Below are 20,404 nucleotides of genomic sequence, written 5' to 3'. Positions count from 1 at the left end.
TCATCTAACGCTCAGGTTGTGTTTTATTTTTGTACATTTTTTATTTTGTCATTAATATAAGTTGATTATAACTTATAAGGGGTTGTATCTGCAGGTTTTCCAGAGGCTGCCGGCTCCACCTCGCTGCCTACTCACGTCCTAACTACCTGGTCCAAATGCTTATAGGAGGGGAAATATCTATGTAATCAAAATTACAGGACCGTGATAATCTTCTTATATGTGTTATCCATACCCTTCTTCCTTCTAAAATCAACTTTTATTATTATGTTAATGAACCTGAAGGGTTACCTGAGCCTTTCTGTGCTGTAGCTTCGCAGGCTGTTACACTGTCTCCCCCTCCCACTGCTCCCCCTCCCTCTGTCTGATGTAATCTCACACAGTGGGATGGAGGAATAGCCCCTTCACAGTGTAACAGCCTTTGAAACCAAAGTACAGAGGTCCCTGGTAACCCTTCAAGCTCATTAGCATAATTTTTAAAGTTGATTTGAGCAATAACGAGGCCATTGATAACAAATATAAGAAGATACCACAGTCACGGTGCCTGGATCTATGAGTAAGTGCCCTTGTTTTATCACAGCACGGCACCCTGGTAACCCTTCAAACTCATTAGCATAATTGTAAAAGTTGATTTGAGCAATAAGGAGGTCATGGATAACAAATATAAGAAAATTTCCCCAGTCACGGTGCCTGGATCTATGAGTAATGTCCCTGTTTTATCATGATGGATTTTGATGGTAGATTTCCTTTAACTTATAGTGACTTTAATGAAGTGTTTCACTCACCTCTTCTGATACCTTGCAGCGAGTTCACATAGGTCCATCTGTAGTGCAGGACAACCGGGGGCCAAATGAAGACCTCAGTGCTTAGTGTCTGCCAGAGGCAGGGTCTAATAGGCCGTCTATCAGTGATACTATGTATCAAATCATTGCATATTCAGATCCCCATGTGCGTATAATAATAGATGGAGAAATGAATAAATATGAATTAAATTAATAAAAATAATAAAATATAGTAAAAAAAAAATCATATAAAAAATCTAAAGAAAGAAAACGTATATTTCCTCGTGAATTTGCACAGTATTTAGTCTCCACAGTAAAAGTCATTAAATTAACATCCGTTTAACAACAAAACAATAATAATAATTGATTAAAATAAAGAAATAAAATGGTCCTTAAATGTCAGCCCGCTCTGTAGGTGTAGAAGAACAGCAGGGGAATAAAGTTACCAAGTTATGTCGTGCGGTGATCACCGTTAATTAAAAATATCAAAACAGCTATTTTTATAATTTGTTAAAAAAGTTCATAGAAGTTCGGCAATAAATAATTTGTATCCCAAAATGAAAAAAAATAGCTAAAGTAAAATATTCAACTGCAAAAGTCCTTAAAGGGCTATGATGACTGGAAAGCCTTATTCCCTTTCCACAGCTCTTTATACACACCACCTGCAGAGAGAGGGGAGCGGCGCCCCCTCTCTCTGCAGGTGGTGCTTGGTATCGCATTTCAACACATATTCACATTCATATTTTACTGAAGTTGAGCTGCAGTACCAGATGCCGCCTGTGGACTGGTGCGGCGCTCTTTGTGTGCAGCCATATTTTTCTGCTATGAGGTGATATCACCGTGCTGCGGGTGCAGGGCCGTGCACGTCATTATGGAGGCCTCCGTCACTCTCTAGGACACTGTTTATTGCAGCCATTACTCTTATCAGCTCCTAATCATTATTATTTTCCATTTTTCGCTTCACAGATTTTATGTGTCCGGCACAGAATGAGGGATGGAAATATTATTAGTGTGGATGCAGTTATTATAGATTTTGTTGTATTCAGATCCGTGTTGTGTAATAGAGAGAGAAATCTCACCCCCTGCCGGTAGAGGTTGATGCTATGATACCCATACAGGATCCTCAGATCACAGTCGTGCTCCCCCAATCCCATACAGGCTCCAAAATCCCAAACAGGCTCCTCAGATCCCCTACAGACTCACCAGAATCCATACAGGCTCCCAAGATTGCATAAGGGTCCAGAGATCCCCTACAGCAGTGATGCCAAATAATACTGCCAGCGTGTTAGTCTCTGCTCTGCCTCTCCGATGCTCAGAGAATCACTGGAGCTCCGGCACGTAGCAACAGCTTGTAGCCTGGCCGGAGCTCCATTAATAAATCACATGGTGGAGGCAATGGCGTGCGTGCCAGCAGAGAGGGCTCCGCGTGCCCTGTTTGGCACACGTGCCATAGGTTCGCCACCACTGCCCTACAGGATACCTAGATCACAGACTGGCTTACAGACCACAGACAAGCTCCTCAGATCACAGACAGGCTCCCCAGATCATAGGCAGGCTCCCCAGATCCCATACAGACTTCCAAGATCCCATAAGACTCCCCAGATCCCATACAGGCTCCCAATATCCCATAAGGCTCCAGAGATCCCCTACAGGCTCCAGAGGTCCCCTACAGGCTCCTGAGATCCCATTCAGGATTCCTAGATCAAAGACAGGCTCCCCAAATCCCATAAGGGCTCCCCAGATTACATACAGGCTCTTGAGATCCCCTACAGCCCCCACCCCCAGATCCCCTAGAGACACCCAGATCACAGACAGGCTCCCAAGGTCCCACACTGGCTCCCCAGATCCCATGCAGGCTCCCCAGATCCCATACAGGCTCCCCAGATCCCATACAAGCTCTCAGGATCACATAAGACTCCACAGATCCCTTACACATACCTCAGATCCCATGCAGACTCTCTCGTGCCTCTGATAACACTTCTGGTCGTTGTTGTTGTTCCTAGATGCGGACCTCCAGTTTGGCACCGTGCAGTGGGGGGACAGCGGCCTCTATTACTGCCTCGTCGCTGTCTCTGACGACCTGGAAGGCAAGAATGAGGATCGGGTGGAGGTCCTCGTGATGGGTACGTACCACTATCCTATACTGATATACAAGTGGGCGGAGCAATCCTTTATAACAGCAGAAATGTCTGTAAGGATATATCGAATGTTATCTACCATTGTCATGTTCAGTAATCCAGCGCATTGTCCTCTGTTATCAGCCATTTACTGACTGAGGATTTATCGTTGGAAGCTATTATTATCCTGTGCTTCTTTTCTTTGGTGAGAAAACCGTAACAATGTCATCCACATCCAGGGGTGAGCAAGTGCTGCCCAAATCTAGTGTGTGTAGGCTTCACAGTACACAACATTTATCTAGACCTCTGATTTGTGCGGCAGATTCAATATTCCCTGGCGCCAGCAGAGGATGCCCCTAATTTATTACATCGTCATACATTATACACCTATCCGTCTGACCTTTGTCTCTTTATAGTTCTTAAGGGGTGCTGGTAACTTCCCCAATACTGACCCCCCCCCCCCACTAGTGACCCCAATTGCACCTCACTGCGACCCCTACAATGCTGACCCATGTTGCACCTCACTAAAAGCTGTGACCCCCTTCAATACTGACCCCTGTGGCACCTCACTGAAAACTGTTACCTCCCCAATACTGAACCCTGTGACACCCGACTAGTAACTGTAACCCCCCCCCAATACTGTACCCTGTGACACCTGACCAGTAACTGTGAACCCCCCAATACTGACCCCTGTGGAACCTCATTGGTAAATGTGACTCCTCCAATACTGACCCCTGTGGAACCTCATTGGTAAATGTGACTCCTCCAATACTGAGCCCTGTGGCACTTGACTCCTAACTGTGACCCCTGTGGCACTTCACTAAAAACTGTGATTCCCTCCAATACTGACCCCTGTGACACCCAACTAGTAACTGTGAGCCCCCCAATACTGACCCCTGTGACACCCGACTAGTAACTGTGAGCCCCCCAATACTGACCTCTGTGACACCCGACTAGTAACTGTGAGCCCCCCAATACTGACCCCTGTGACACCCGACTAGTAACTGTGAGCCCCCCAATACTGACCCCTGTGACACCCGACTAGTAACTGTGACCCCTATGACACCCAACTAGTAACTGTGAGCCCCCCAATACTGACCCCTGTGACACCCGACTAGTAACTGTGAGCCCCCCAATACTGACCTCTGTGACACCCGACTAGTAACTGTGAGCCCCCCAATACTGACCCCTGTGACACCCGACTAGTAACTGTGACCCCTGTGACACCCAACTAGTAACTGTGAGCCCCCCAATACTGACCCCTGTGACACCCGACTAGTAACTGTGAGCCCCCCAATACTGACCTCTGTGGCACTTGACTCGTAACTGTGACCCCCCCAATACTGACCTCTGTGGCACTTGACTCATAACTGTGACCCTTGTGGCACCTGAAAACTGTGACCCCCTCCAATACTGACCCCTGTGGCACCTTACTAGCAACTGTGATCCCCCCAGTATTGACCCTTGTGGCACCTCACTGGTAACTGTGACCCACCCCATCAATACTGACCCCTGTGACACCCGACCAGTAACTGTAACCCCCCCCCCCAATACTGACCCCTGTGACACCCGACCAGTAACTGTAAACCCCCCCCCCCCCAATACTGAACCCTGTGACACCCGGCTAGTAACTGTAACCTCCCCCCAATACTGAACCCTGTGACACCCGACCAGTAACTGTGAACCCCCGAATACTGACCCCTGTGGAACCTCATTGGTAAATGTGACTCCTCCAATACTGACCCCTGTGGCACTTGACTCCTAACTGTGACCCCTGTGGCACTTCACTAAAAACTGTGATTCCCTCCAATACTGATACCTGTGACACCCGACTAGTAACTGTGAGCCCCCCAATACTGACCCCTGTGACACCCGACTAGTAACTGTGAGCCCCCCCAATACTGACCCCTGTGGCACCTCACTGAAAACTGTTACCTCCCAATACTGAACCCTGTGACACCCGACTAGTAACTGTAACCCCCCCCCCAATACTGTACCCTGTGACACCTGACCAGTAACTGTGAACCCCCCAATACTGACCCCTGTGGAACCTCATTGGTAAATGTGACTCCTCCAATACTGAGCCCTGTGGCACTTGACTCCTAACTGTGACCCCTGTGGCACTTCACTAAAAACTGTGATTCCCTCCAATACTGACCCCTGTGACACCCAACTAGTAACTGTGACCCCTCCAATACTGACCCCTGTGGCACTTGACTCCTAACTGTGACCCCTGTGGCACTTCACTAAAAACTGTGATTCCCTCCAATACTGATACCTGTGACACCCGACTAGTAACTGTGAGCCCCCAATACTGACCCCTGTGACACCCGACTAGTAACTGTGAGCCCCCCAATACTGACCTCTGTGGCACTTGACTCGTAACTGTGACCCTTGTGGCACCTGAAAACTGTGACCCCCTCCAATACTGACCCTTGTGGCACCTCACTGGTAACTGTGACCCACCCCATCAATACTGACCCCTGTGATACCCCACTGGTAACTGTGACCTCCCAATACTGACCCCTGTGACACCCCACATGTAACTATGACCCTTCCCTAATACTGACCCCTGTGGCACCCCACTGGTAAATGTGAACCTATCCAACACTAACCCGTGTGCACCCCAATGTGACCCCTTAATACTGGCCCAGTGCACCCCAGTGGTAACCACAAGCTCATGTGATGGTATCGAGGCTTGGTCGAGGTTTTGCCGGGTATAGAATGTTACAGGGAACAAAAGATGAAGTGAAACAATGTTGCTAAGTGGAGATTACACAATGGATCAGGGTGCTCCTGTCGTGGGTGACACGACTTGGGTGCACTCGCCTCTTGCATGGAACTTACACAATGTATACACAAGAGACAAGCGCCACTCTATAGGGTTAACCCCCGGGTGCCCTCCATAAGACGGAGAGGCCGGGGATTCCCTAATGATATAATGGTGAGGAGGATTCCCTGGATGTGCTCCTGTACGGCTGCGCTCCTCCCGCCAGGCTCGGAGGTATAATTTCTTCTTAAACGCAGTGTTTAATGTGTAATTCATTTAGGAAGACGTCGTTACTGCAGCTGGTGACGGAGGGGCCATTAAACTTTTAATATTTCCACCTCTCGGGAATACACCGCAGCTGTGAGCGCTGCGCCTGCCAGATAGCTCCCCATTTTTTGACGTCTTTGGTGTCTAAACACAGAATAGCAAGTGAAGCAAAGTCTCCAAGAATAATTAACCCCTTCACCCCCGCAGTGACAGGACAGCAGGGGTTAATCGCAGAATAATTCTGTGGATCAGATTTTAGTAAATGGCAGATCCGGGGCAGACGTATGGATATTCTGGGCTCTCTGCAGCCAGTGTTAGGTATTGTCCCTGGAGAGATGTGTACTCAGCCATCTGTGTATCTTGTTAGTAGCAGCAGGACTGTAATATATGGATTTATATTCCAGGATTATTTTAGCTTCACCTATTAGACTGGAGACATGTCCTCACACTGCTGTGTTCTGTGCTTTCTACAGCCAGTGTTAGGTATTGTCCCTGGAGAGATGTGTAATCAGACCTTTGTGTAAATTGTTGGTAGCAGCAGGACTGTAATATATGGATTTATATTCTAGGATTGTAGCTTCACCGGTTGCACTGGGGACATGTCCTCACACTGCTGTGTCCTGGTCTCTCCGCAGCCAGTGTTATGTATTTTCCCTGGATAGATGTGTACTCAGACATCTGTGTATCTTGTTAGTAGCCGGGGGACTGTGTTATATGGATTTATATTTGAGGATTGTAGCTTCACCGATTGCACTGGAGACATGTCCTCACACTGCTGTGTTCTGTGCTTTCTACAAACAGTGTTAGGTATTGTCCCTGGAGAGATGTGTACTCAGACATCTGTGTTTCTTGTTAGTAGCAGCAGGACTGTGATACATAGATTTATATACCTGGATTGTAGCTTCACCGATTGCACTGGGGACATGTCCTCACACTGCTGTGTTCTGGGCTCTCTGCAGCCAGTGTTATGTATTGTCCCTGGATAGATGTGTACTCAGACATCTGTGCATCTTGTTAGTAGCAGCAGGACTGTGATACATAGATTTATATTCCAGGATTGTAGCTTGGGGTGTGTGTTCTGGTCACTTTTATGCAGCGATTACATAAAGCGGGATAACCCTTTAATTACAAAATCCCCCAATAACAATGGAGAAGGGGCATGTCCCGTGCCTGCAGGCAGCTGCCGGTACCAGGGTCACCATTGACACCCCCCTCCCCCCAGTAATCTTCTCCAGGATCCCATGTGATGCGCTCATTGAATAACGCAACTTCCATCCCTCGTGCAAAACGGAGAGTCCTAGGTAAACACGAGGCGTTCATCTGTCCTAAAGGATTACATTGATTCCACTCCGGATAGCGACGCAGAAAGGTCGCGGAGATGACAATGTTGGTAAATCATCACCGCTACAGCAGTGCTGCTCATTCGGCCGCAGATTAATTAGACGGAAAAGCAGATGCTACCTCCTGACATTTTCCCTTCACCGGATTGAATTAAGGAAATAAAAGTTTAAAATCTGCCTGGAGCGAGCGGGGGAGAAGCTCTGTGCAGAAAGACGTAGATAATAAAGGGGAAATGGATTTAAAGGGGTTGTCAGATTAAAAAAAACATTTGTGGAAGACTCCACGATCAAGTGCAGAGGACGTCTACTTGTCTGAAGAACCAAGGTTATCTATGTATTATTTGGTTGTAATACTTAGCTTCTCCTGCGGGGGCACTGCAGGGAGATTGTACACTTTGGGGTTCATTTACTAAGGGCCCGATTCGCGTTTTACCGACGTGTTACCCGAATATTTCCGACTTGCGCCGATTGTACCTGAATTGCCCCGGGATTTTGGCACATGCGATCGGATTGTGGCGCATCGGCGCCGGCATGCACGCAACGGAAATCGGGGGGCGTGGCGGAATGAAAACCCGACGTATTCGGAAAAACCGCTGCATTTAAAAACGGAAAATGTGTCGCTCAGGACGCGCTTACTTTCACTCAGCCGGCCTCGGTGAATTCCAGCGCATTCATATGCTCCTTTCAGCGCAGCAGCGCCACCTGGTGGACCTGGAGGAACTGGAGGAACTCCCTTATTAAATCCCGGCCGGACCCGAATCCAGCGCAGAGAACGCGCCGCTGGATCGCGAATGGACCGGGTAAGTAAATCTGCCCCAATATATATAGCCACTGGAGGTCTCGCTATCATCAGCTGATTCTTGGGTAACTCTTAACCAGAGATGAGCAGACCTGATGTTTCCGTTTGGGGTTCGACCCAGACAAATTGCCGGATTGGTGGCATAACAGCCGGCCAGGCGAATGACACTTCTAGCTGCTAGCCACAGGTACGACTGGCCAGGGCGTCCGAACCTGAATGCCAACATCGATTCTGCTTATCTCTACTCTTATGCAAGAATTCAGACCTTGCTAAAGATCTTCCGATTATCACGCAACTTTTTGCCCTCAAAAAGTCACAGTTGACTCCACCGTTTTAAAGATACCTCAAGCCGCCGACATGTATGATTATTCCTCCCCCCCGGCCCTTGTGTCTACACATATGGAAAGCCCTCGGTTTGATCTTCTGTACAAAGATTAGATAATAACCTTCCTGTCTTCTGATTCTCTCAGAATTAGGTTCTCGAGTAGAAGATAATTCATCAAAAAGACCCTTGAGATTCAACAAGACCCTTGAAATTATAGAGCTTTCGAAATAAAAAAAATAATATAAGAAGTGATGTAGGCCGTGATTTATCAGAAGGTGATGATCAGTCGTCTTCATGATGAGAGGAACATGAGCCGGTAGTAGAGGGGTTCTCCTCTGGACATTCCCAGACTTGCCGGATACTTTGGATCCATCAGATGATGGACACCAATGCCAATGGTTGTTGGATGTCCATCCTGCTGTTAAGTTGTTATCATGGTTCTGGTACGGGTTCTGTTTGGTTTCTGTCACTGTGCTGGCATCAGTTATTTAGGTTGTCATAGAGTCTGTTTGGTTTTCATCTTGCTGCTTGCATGGAACCTGTTGGGTGTCCATCTTGGTGCATGTATAAGGCATGTTGTGTGTCCATCTTGGTGCTGTCATGTGACCAGTTGGGTGTCCCTCATGGTATTGGAATGGTATCTATTTGGTTTCCCTTATGGTCCCGGCATGGACCTGTTAGGTGTCCATCTTGGTGCTTGGACGTGACCTGGTCCCTTGTGGTCCTGGCATAGGGTCTATTGGGTTTCCATCATTTTCCTGGCATGTGGTTTGTTGGGTGTTTGTCATGGTGGTGTCATTGAGTTGCTTGCTTAGTCATGGTGCTGGCATGGGGTCTTATGAAACCTGACCATAAGTGTTTAATCCTCTACATCACCATCAGAGGACAGATGAAGCATTACACAATCACTCACATAAATCGGTGGTCTATATATTGAATGTGGTTGTGGCATAGGGTCTGCTGGGTTTTCAATCATGGTGATGGCATTGGGTCTGTTGAGTTTTTGGCATGATTCTGGCATGGGGTCTATAGAATTTTTGGCTTGGATTTTTTGGATTTCCATCATGAAGCTTGTATGGCATCTATGAGTTTCCATCATGGTGCAGGCATGGGGTCTGTAGGGTTTCTATCATTGAGCTGGCATGATGTCCTTTGGGTTCCTATCAAGGAACTGGCATGGGGTCAGCTGGGTTTCCATCATAGTACTGGCATGGGTTCATTGGTTCCCCTCATGGAGCTGGGGTGATGTCCGTTGAGTTTCTATCATGGAACTGGCATGGGGTCAGTTGGGTTTCCATCATAATACTGGGCAAGGGATCAATTGGCTTTCCTTCATGGTACTGGCAGGGGACTTGTTGGGTGTCCATCATGGTGCTGCAATTTGACCTGGTCCCTTGTGGTCCTGGCATAGGGTCTATTGGGTGCCCATCATTGTCCTGGCATGTGGTTTGTTGGGTGTCTGTTATGGTGCTAGCTTGGGATCTTATAAAACCTCACCATAAGTGTTTAATCCTCTATCCTTGGGGTTCTTTTGGGTTTCCATTATGAAGCTTGCATGGCATCTATGAGTTTCCATCATGGTGCTGGCATGTGGTTCATTGGTTCCCCTCATGGCGCAGGCATGGAGTCTATTGGATATCTATCATGGAGGTGGTATGGGGTCTGTTGGGTTTCCATAATAGTACAGGGTGTGGGATCAATTGGCTTTCCTTCATGGTGCCGACATGGGATCTGTTGGGTGTGTATCATGGGTCTGACATGAGATCTGTTGGGTGTCTATCCTGGGGCTGACATGAGATCTGTTGGGTGTGTATCATGGTGCTGACATGGGATCTGTTGGGTGTGTATCATGGGGCTGACATGAGATCTGTTGGGTGTCTATCATGGGGCTGACATGAGATCTGTTGGGTGTCTATCATGGGCCTGACATGGGATCTGTTGGGTGTCTATCATGGGGCTGACATGGGATCTGTTGGGTGTCTATCATGGGGCTGACATGGGATCTGTTGGGTGTCTATCATGGGGCTGACATGAGATCTGTTGGGTGTCTACCATGGGGCTGACATGGGATCTGTTGGGTGTCTATCGTGGGGCTGACATGGGATCTGTTGGGTGTCTATCATGGGGCTGACATGGGATCTGTTGGGTGTCTATCATGGGGCTGACATGGGATCTATTGGATATCTATCATGGAGGTGGTATGGGGTCTGTTGGGTTTCCATAATAGTACAGGGTGTGGGATCAATTGGCTTTCCTTCATGGTGCCGACATGGGATCTGTTGGGTGTGTATCATGGTGCTGACATGGGATCTGTTGGGTGTCTATCATGGGGCTGACATGAGATCTGTTGGGTGTCTATCATGGGGCTGACATGGGATCTGTTGGGTGTCTATCATGGGGCTGACATGGGATCTGTTGGGTGTCTATCATGGGGCTGACATGGGATCTGTTGGGTGTCTATCATGGGGCTGACATGAGATCTGTAGGGTGTCTATCATGGGGCTGACATGGGATCTGTTGGGTGTCTATCGTGGGGCTGATATGGGATCTGTTGGGTGTCTATCATGGTGCTGACATGGGATCTGTTGGGTGTCTATCATGGGGCTGATATGGGATCTGTTGGGTGTCTATCATGGTGCTGACATGGGATCTGTTGGGTGTCTATCATGAGGCTGACATGGGATCTGTTGGGTGCCTATCATGGGGCTGACATGGGATCTGTTGGGTGTCTATCATGGTGCTGACATGGGACCTGTTGGGTGTCTATCATGGTGCTGACATGGGACCTGTTGGGTGTCTATCATGGGGCTGACATGGGATCTGTTGGGTGTCTACCGTGGGTCTGACATGAGATCTGTTGGGTGTCTATCCTGGGTCTGACATGGGATCTGTTGGGTGTCTATCCTGGGTCTGCCATGGGATCTGTTGGGTGTCTATCATGGTGCTGACATGAGATCTGTTGGGTGTCTATCATGGGGCTGACATGGGATCTGTTGGGTGTCTATCGTGGGTCTGACATGAGATCTGTTGGGTGTCTATCCTGGGTCTGACATGGGATCTGTTGGGTGTCTATCCTGGGTCTGCCATGGGATCTGTTGGGTGTCTATCATGGTGCTGACATGAGATCTGTTGGGTGTCTATCTTGGGGCTGACATGAGATCTGTTGGGTGTCTATCCTGGGTCTGACATGGGATCTGTTGGGTGTCTATCCTGGGTCTGACATGGGATCTGTTGGGTGTCTATCCTGGGTCTGCCATGGGATCTGTTGGGTGTCTATCATGGTGCTGACATGAGATCTGTTGGGTTTCTTTCATGGGGCTGACATGGGATCTGTTGGGTGTCTATCACGGGGCTGACATGGGATCTGTTGGGTGTCTATCCTGGGTCTGACATGGGATCTGTTGGGTGTCTATCATGGGACTGACCTCCGTCACTTATGTGAACAGAGCTGAACATAAAGTTTCTTCCTGCTGTAACAAACAGCAATCACCTGTAATCCTAACAGCAAGCATTACATTCCTCTGCAGCGCCACCACAGGACAGATAATGAATTACACATCAATAGCTTGTAAAGATTTTCATTACCCGGAGGCTTTGAGTGTAAACAAGGAGCCATATGGAAAATTACATTCTGTGTCTGTAAACCTTAAATCTTGAAATAGAAGGCCCCTGGACATAAGCGCTCGCTATAAGATTCACACTACGAAGACATCAAATTACTGGATGGAGGCGCTGGTAGTGACGGTCTGCAGAAGGCGGCTGTACCTCTATGATAAGACCACTTATCTTCCATGGCGGGCGTGGAGCGCCGTGTGTATGGTTCTGCACCGGGAACTCCATCAATAATGATAGCGGCAGGCAGGCTGTCAGCGCTTCACTGACGGCAGCTGAGTCTTCTCGTGTCAGCAGCTGTCATTGACGTAGTGTCGCATATTGCAGACCGTGGCAGCTCTGCTTACAGCGATAGTGCTGGACGGTAATAAAAAATGTATATTCAGTTTACAGAAGGCGCACCTATCACCAGGAATGTCATTCTTAGCTGATGACAGGTTCCAGTAGCCTATGCTATGCAGATTGGAAAAATACATTTGTCAGCATTCTAAATCATTTCAGTACTTTATAAAACTTTATTTCACAATAATACCTGTCTCACAGCCAGAAGTGCATGGTGAGTCCTGAGGGGGGGGGGGGGGGGCAGCTGTGTGTGCCTGTGTCTGAGTCTCTACAGCGCATCCAACACCCTCTGCTCCTCCCCACTTCCTGTCATGTGCATTGAGCAGGGGAGGGGGCGGAGAGGAAGAATGTATGAGGAGACTGAGACACAGGTACACACAGAAGGGCTCAGTGGATGTGGCGAGTGTGGGTGGATTTGGGGAAGACTGTTTTCTGGACTGTTGGGCGCCTCATAGACACTGGGGCTCATTTACTAAGTGTCCAAACGCAGCACTTTTGTCGGGTTTCCCGAATATTTCCGATTTACGCCGAATTGCCCGTCGGACTTTCACGCGACAGAAATGGGGGGGGGGGGCGGGTCCATCGGATTCAGAAAAAACGCGGAATTTAAAAAGGATTTGTGTTGCAAGATCAAGCACTCGCATGCATCGGGAAGAAGAAGGTGAACTCCGGCAGACCTCAGCGGGGAAGCGACACATGCAGGAAATTGGACGCACGATCTTAGTGAATACCGGCAGACCCGAATCCTGGTTGGAGAACGCACCGCGGGATCGCGACTGGACCGGGTAAGTAAATGTGCCCCATTGTGGAAAAATTAACACTCAGCCTCAGACTGCCTCAGCTTCTGATTGGCTCAGCAAACACAAGCGCTTCCTGTGTGCTGAAACGGGAGCAGGAAGTAGACAAGCAGGATCCCCGTAAGATTCAAACTACACTAATTGGGAATTGGTTCCTGTGCCAGCTGTGACATTGGATATAATTACAAATAGGGGAGGGAGGGTGGGAAGATTCGCAGGAAAGAGGGTGGTATCACCCTTGCAGCCTGCTTTATCACTTTTGCCCACCTCTAGATACCACCCACACCTGTAGCCCACCCCCAGTCACTTAGCCCATGTACCCGGGGGATAAACAAACTTTTCTTAAAAGGGGCCATGCTGCACCTGCTAAAAACCTTTCTAAATTTTCACGCCTGAACCTGCAGGCAGTCATTAGCCCCACGGCTAAGCGTCTGCAGGCTATCAAAGATCCATGCTCCACATCACTAAGGGGCCATCACAGAATCCTTTGACCATTAAGGATTCTTAAAGGAAATCTACCTTTACAATCCATCCTGATAAACCATGGACATTACTCATAGATCCAGGCACCGGGACTATGGGAATGTTCTGATATTTGTTATCCGTGGCCTCCTTCCTTCTAAAATCCCATTTTTTAAAATTAGCTAATGAGCTTGAATAAGCCCCTGGGGGCGTTACCAGATCTCCTCTGTGTTATAGCTTTACAGGCTGTTACACGGTGCAGGAGTACTTCCCATGTAACAGCCTGTGAAGCTGCAGTACAGAGGGGCTCAGGTAATGCCCTGCAGAGCCCTTGTGGCTCATTAGCATAATTTTAAAAGTAGATTTTAGAAGAAGAACAAATATAAGAAGATTACCACAGCCCCGGTGCCCCTGGTTTATCAGGATGGATTTTGATGGTAGATTTCCTTTAATTTAACCCCTTGATTGCCTTAGACCATCAGTGGTGTAGACATTAACCCTTTACAATCAGAGCACGGGGAACATGCCAGATCTCTGTTTAGTGAAGGCTTAGATACAGAAACAATTCATAAACTATCACCAAATAGCAGAGGAGGCCATGGTACAGATTAACCCCCTGCTGGCCATGGCTTCCTCCTTGTATTAACCCCTAATCCTTCATCCTTACCGATCAGCGCTCAGCATCACGTTGTTTACATTAAGATTAAGCCCATTTTCTTATTTTTGCGCAAGTTAAGAAAATTGACAGAAATAGTCTCGAAAACTACAGGTTGCCTTGACAACCTCTTCTCGGAACCTTTCATCTCGTAATACCTAAAACTCACATCACAATGTAAATGAGAGTGGAGGGGGTGCAGAGAACCGAAAAACAAGCGCCCTATTATGTGCTTACATCGTAAGCGGTTCACAGGTCTCTGACTTTGTCATTCAAAATTTTCCACATTTGTAGGGGGAGGAGGGGGGGGGGGGTTATCTCAAAACGTCAGACTGGTTCAACCAAAGGACATACCCCCCTGGGGATGTGGCGGAACTTCCATATGGTAATAGTACAAAATATGGCCATAATTTATTATCTGTAGTCCGTATGTCTCTCCAAATTCCTATTCATATAAAAAATGAACATTACTGAGGGTGAGACAGGGAGCAACATCCCCCTCCCTGTACAATGACCTCTATATAGATAAGCTGTGACATCATCTATTGTCAGTCGTGATGTAATGATGGGTCATTGTTATCTATATAGAGGTCATTGTACAGGGAGGGGGAGGAGATAAGCTGTGACATCATCTATTGTCAGTAGTGATGTAATGATGGGTCAGTGTTATCTATATAGAGGTCATTGTACAGGGAGGGGGAGGAGATAAGCTGTGACATCATCTATTGTCAGTAGTGATGTAATGATGGGTCAGTGTTATCTATATAGAGGTCATTGTACAGGGAGGGGGAGGGGATAAGCTGTGACATCATCTATTGTCAGTAGTGATGTAATGATGGGTCAGTGTTATCTATATAGAAGTCATTGTACAGGGAGGGGGAGGAGATAAGCTGTGACATCATTTATTGTCAGTAGTGATGTAATGATGGGTCAGTGTTATCTATTTAGAGGTCATTGTGCAGGGAGGGGGAGGGGATAAGCTGTGACATCATCTATTGTCAGTAGTGATGTAATGATGGGGCAGTGTTATAGATAACACTGACCCATCATTACATCACTACTGACAATAGATGATGTCACAGCTTATCTCCTCCCCCTCCATGTACAATGACCTCTATACAGATAACACTGACCCATCATTACATCACTACTGACAATAGATGATGTCACAGCTTATCTCCTCCCCCTCCCTGTACAATGACCTCTATATAGATAACACTGACCCATCATTACATCACTACTGACAATAGATGATGTCACAGCTTATCTCCTCCCCCTCCCTGTACAATGACCTCTATATAGATAACACTGACCCATCATTACATCACTACTGACAATAGATGATGTCACAGCTTATCTCCTCCCCCTCCCTGTACAATGACCTCTATATAGATAACACTGACCCATCATTACATCACTACTGACAATAGATGATGTCACAGCTTATCTCCTCCCCCTCCATGTACAATGACCTCTATATAGATAACAATGACCCATCATTACATCACGACTGACAATAGATGATGTCACAGCTTATCTCCTCCCCCTCCCTGTACAATGACCTCTATATAGATAACACTGACCCATCACTACATCACTACTAACAATTTTTGTCTGTGGCCATGAGGCTACAGTAAAGTTGATCACTAAATGCTGTTATTAGGTCTCGGGTACGATAACCGCCAGCAGAACCATGTACAGAAATCAGGCGCTAATCAGAAAATAAAAGCAGATTAGTAAAAATTCATACAAAATGTTCTTATCTGGTTATAATTAGTCAAAATATTAAATTAAATATTAAATTAAATATTAAATTATTAAATAAAATCCAAAAAACAGGGCGTATTTTCCAGTATTTTAGTGCATATTGATAGATAATCATGGGCGTGGCCTTTTTTGTTTGTGTTATCGTTACGTCTGATGTTTCTCTTTGTTTTGTCTCCTTTGTGGTGAAGGCGTCTCTATAAAACAGCTGCCGCTCCCCATTGACGTAGACTCCATTGCCTTATTAAGATTCTATTCAGCCTCGTACAGAGACGGGGAAGCGCCTGCCGTAATTTACTTGCAGAGAGTCTGCTCGCCTAGCGCTTGCGCGGGGAGATAAAGGCGACACTCGTGACCTTTTGCTTCAGCAAACTACACAGAATGAAAAGACAACGAAAAGGTCACATAGAGCGGAGGGCGCGCGCCGCTGTATTGTCCCACCTCTATTGTAAACCGTCTCCCCGGGCGCGTTCAGCTCTCTCATTACACCTGAGCTTTGGCTTTTGGTCACTGTTATACGAGTAAACATTTAAAAAAAGACATATTTTTACATTTTTATTTCCAAATTTCAAACCCAACTCTTACAAGTACAAAGACATCGTAAAATAAAAATGGCCGCCTGATCAGAAGAGATCTGCAAGTCGAACGCGTCAAATTGTTTTCCACAATGTCTATGAGTTTTGGTTGCCTAGAAACCAGAACTTCCTGTTTGATTGAATTTCAGTTTCCCTAAAACCACTTGACTTCCTGTTTGTGTGAATTTCAGTTTCCCAGAAACCACTTGACTTCCTGTTTGTGTGAATTTCAGTTTCCCAGAAACCAGTTGACTTCCTGTTTGATTGAATTTCAGTTTCCCAGAAACCAGTTGACTTGCTGTTTGTGTGAATTTCAGTTTCCCAGAAACCACTTGACTTCCTGTTTGTGTGAATTTCAGTTTCCCAGAAACCACTTGACTTGCTGTTTGAGGGAATTTCAGTTTCCCAGAAACAACTTGACTTCCTGTTTGATTGAATTTCAGTTTCCCAGAAACCACTTGACTTGCTGTTTGTGTGAATTTCAGTTTCCCAGAAACCACTTGACTTCCTGTTTGTGTGAATTTCAGTTTCCCAGAAACCACTTGACTTCCTGTTTGAGGGAATTTCAGTTTCCCAGAAACCACTTGACTTCCTGTTTGAGGGAATTTCAGTTTCCCAGAAACCACTTGACTTGCTGTTTGATTGAATTTCAGTTTCCCAGAAACCACTTGACTTCCTGTTTGATTGAATTTCAGTTTCCCAGAAACCAGTTGACTTGCTGTTTGAGGGAATTTCAGTTTCCCAGAAACCACTTGACTTCCTGTTTGTGTGAATTTCAGTTTCCCAGAAACCACTTGACTTCCTGTTTGAGGGAATTTCAGTTTCCCAGAAACCACTTGACTTCCTGTTTGAGGGAATTTCAGTTTCCCAGAAACCACTTGACTTGCTGTTTGAGGGAATTTCAGTTTCCCAGAAACCACTTGACTTCCTGTTTGATTGAATTTCAGTTTCCCAGAAACCACTTGACTTCCTGTTAGTGTGAATTTCAGTTTCCCAGAAACCACTTGACTTCCTGTTTGAGGGAATTTCAGTTTCCCAGAAACCACTTGACTTCCTGTTTGAGGGAATTTCAGTTTCCCAGAAACCACTTGACTTCCTGTTTGAGGGAATTTCAGTTTCCCAGAAACCACTTGACTTGCTGTTTGTGTGAATTTCAGTTTCCCAGAAACCACTTGACTTCCTGTTTGTGTGAATTTCAGTTTCCCAGAAACCACTTGACTTCCTGTTTGAGGGAATTTCAGTTTCCCAGAAACCACTTGACTTCCTGTTTGAGGGAATTTCAGTTTCCCAGAAACCACTTGACTTGCTGTTTGAGGGAATTTCAGTTTCCCAGAAACCACTTGACTTCCTGTTTGAGGGAATTTCAGTTTCCCAGAAACCACTTGACTTGCTGTTTGAGGGAATTTCAGTTTCCCAGAAACCACTTGACTTCCTGTTTGATTGAATTTCAGTTTCCCAGAAACCACTTGACTTCCTGTTAGTGTGAATTTCAGTTTCCCAGAAACCACTTGACTTCCTGTTAGTGTGAATTTCAGTTTCCCAGAAACCACTTGACTTCCTGTTTGAGTGAATTTTAGTTTCCCAGAAACCACTTGACTTCCTGTTAGTGTGAATTTCAGTTTCCCAGAAACCACTTGACTTCCTGTTTGTGTGAATTTCAGTTTCCCAGAAACCACTTGACTTCCTGTTAGTGTGAATTTCAGTTTCCCAGAAACCACTTGACTTCCTGTTTGAGTGAATTTTAGTTTCCCAGAAACCACTTGACTTCCTGTTAGTGTGAATTTCAGTTCCCCAGAAACCACTTGACTTCCTGTTTGTGTGAATTTCGGTTGCCTAGAAATCACTCGACTTTCTGTCTGAGTGACTACCATCGGAGTTGTTTATGTAAAGATGTTTAACAACTGAAAGACAATCTGTTATTTATGAGGCTTTACATTACCTTCACAGAGGTGACATCTACAGTGCCCCCATGAGTACAGCTTCCCATTACTGAAATGCTGTTATGGTGAGGTCGACCATGGGGGCCCCACATCAGCAAGAGCCATGAAGTCTACACAATGACCCCATAACAATGACAGCCACAGTGTCCTCATAACATGGGCAGCAAAAGGACCTCCATTACTTTGACAACGAGTGCCTGTAGGACCCTATAACAGTGACACCCACAGTATCCTCTTTGACAACCACAACAACAGCAGCCACAGTGCCCCCATAATATAGACAGCCACAAACCCCCATAGCAGTATTAACCACAGTGCCCCCATAATAAAAACTGCCACCGTGACCCATAATAGATACCTCTATAATAGAGACAGCCACAGTGCCCCCATAATAGTGTCAGCCACAGTGACCCCCATAATAGAGACAACCACAGTGCCCGCCCCTAAATAGAGACAACACAGTGCCCCCTTAAAAGTTTTAGACAGCCATAATATAGACAGCCACAGTGCCCCCCGTAGCAGTTATAACCACAGTGCCCCCATTATAAATACTGCCACAGTGACCCATAATAGATACCTCTATAATAGAGACAGCCACAGTGCCCCCATAATAGTGTCAGCCACAGTGACCCCCATAATAGACAACCACAGTGCCCCCCATAAGAGACAACCACAGTGCCCCCCATAATAGAGACAACCACAGTGCCCCCTTAAAGGTTTCAGCCCAGTGTCCCATAGAGACAGAGCCCTATAATAGAGACAGCCACTGTGCCCCCCATAATAGAGACAGCCACAGTGCCCCCCATAATAGAGACAGCCACAGTGCCAGCATATTAGAAACAGCCACAGAGCCCCCCATAATAGAGACAGCCACAGTGCCCCCCATAATAAAGACAGCCACAGTGCCCCCCATAATAGAGACAGCCACAGTGCCAGCATATTAGAAACAGCCACAGAGCCCCCCATAATAGAGACAGCCACAGTGCCCCCCATAATAGAGACAGCCACAATGACCCCATAATAGAGACAGAGACCCCCTATAATAGAGACAGCCACAGTGCCCCCTATAATAGAGACGGCCACAGTGCCCCCATAATAGAGACAGCCACAGTGCCCCCCATAATAGAGACAAAGATCCCTATAATAGAGACAGCCAGAGTGTCCCCATAATAGAGAGGGCCACTGTGCCCCCATAATAGAGAGACGGCCACTGTGCCCCCATAGTAGAGACGGCCACAGTGCCCCCATAATATAGACAGCCACAGGGCCCCCATAATACAGATAGCCACAATGCCCCCCATAATAGAGACCACCACAGGGCCCCCAATAACAGTGATTGCTGTAGCTCCCCCATAATATTGCAAAGCACAGGGCACCGACAACAGTGTTTAATAGCAGAGACTATCGCAAATTTAGTTCTGGAGACTCTGAAATCTCTCGTATGTTTCCATATTGTGACCCCCCCCCCCCCCAAACATCACAGCGCTGACCTTTACAGAGCCGAATATGTCACCTGTCAGATCTCATCCATCACACGTCAGGACAGCCCAGCATTGCCATTCTGTGCGGCGCACACAGGACAGGCTGATTCATATCATATCAATTAAAGGGAATGTCAGTTGTGTTTACTATACAGAGTGCGGACAGTGTTTTGTATTGTCCCTGGATAGGTGAATGTTGTAGCAGCAGAACTGTGGAATAGGGATTTATATTTTAGGATTGTAGCTTCTCCAAGAGCACTAGGGGTGTGTCAGTGTTATGTATTATCCCTGGAGAGATGTGTAATCAGACCTTTGTGTATGTTGTTAGTAGCAGCAGGACTGTGAAATATGGATTATATTAGTGTGAGGACCTCACATT

General features: G+C 46.7%; 1 protein-coding gene across 5 annotated transcripts in view; it reads left to right on the top strand.

Moving 5' to 3' along the window:
- The window catches only part of ILDR2 (immunoglobulin like domain containing receptor 2), a 162,443-nt gene that overhangs the window by 85,724 nt on the left and 56,315 nt on the right, over positions 1-20,404 (top strand). For all 5 annotated transcript variants that reach the window (XM_072138888.1, XM_072138885.1, XM_072138887.1 and 2 more), the window contains exon 3: positions 2,783-2,902. In XM_072138888.1, coding sequence (XP_071994989.1) covers positions 2,783-2,902 — 120 coding nt within the window. The remainder of the gene's footprint in view (positions 1-2,782; positions 2,903-20,404) is intronic.

Source organism: Engystomops pustulosus, chromosome 2 (assembly GCF_040894005.1).
Source record: "Engystomops pustulosus chromosome 2, aEngPut4.maternal, whole genome shotgun sequence".
In the NCBI taxonomy this organism is placed as follows: Eukaryota; Metazoa; Chordata; class Amphibia; order Anura; family Leptodactylidae; genus Engystomops; species Engystomops pustulosus.
This window is presented reverse-complemented; position numbering and strand designations above follow the sequence as displayed.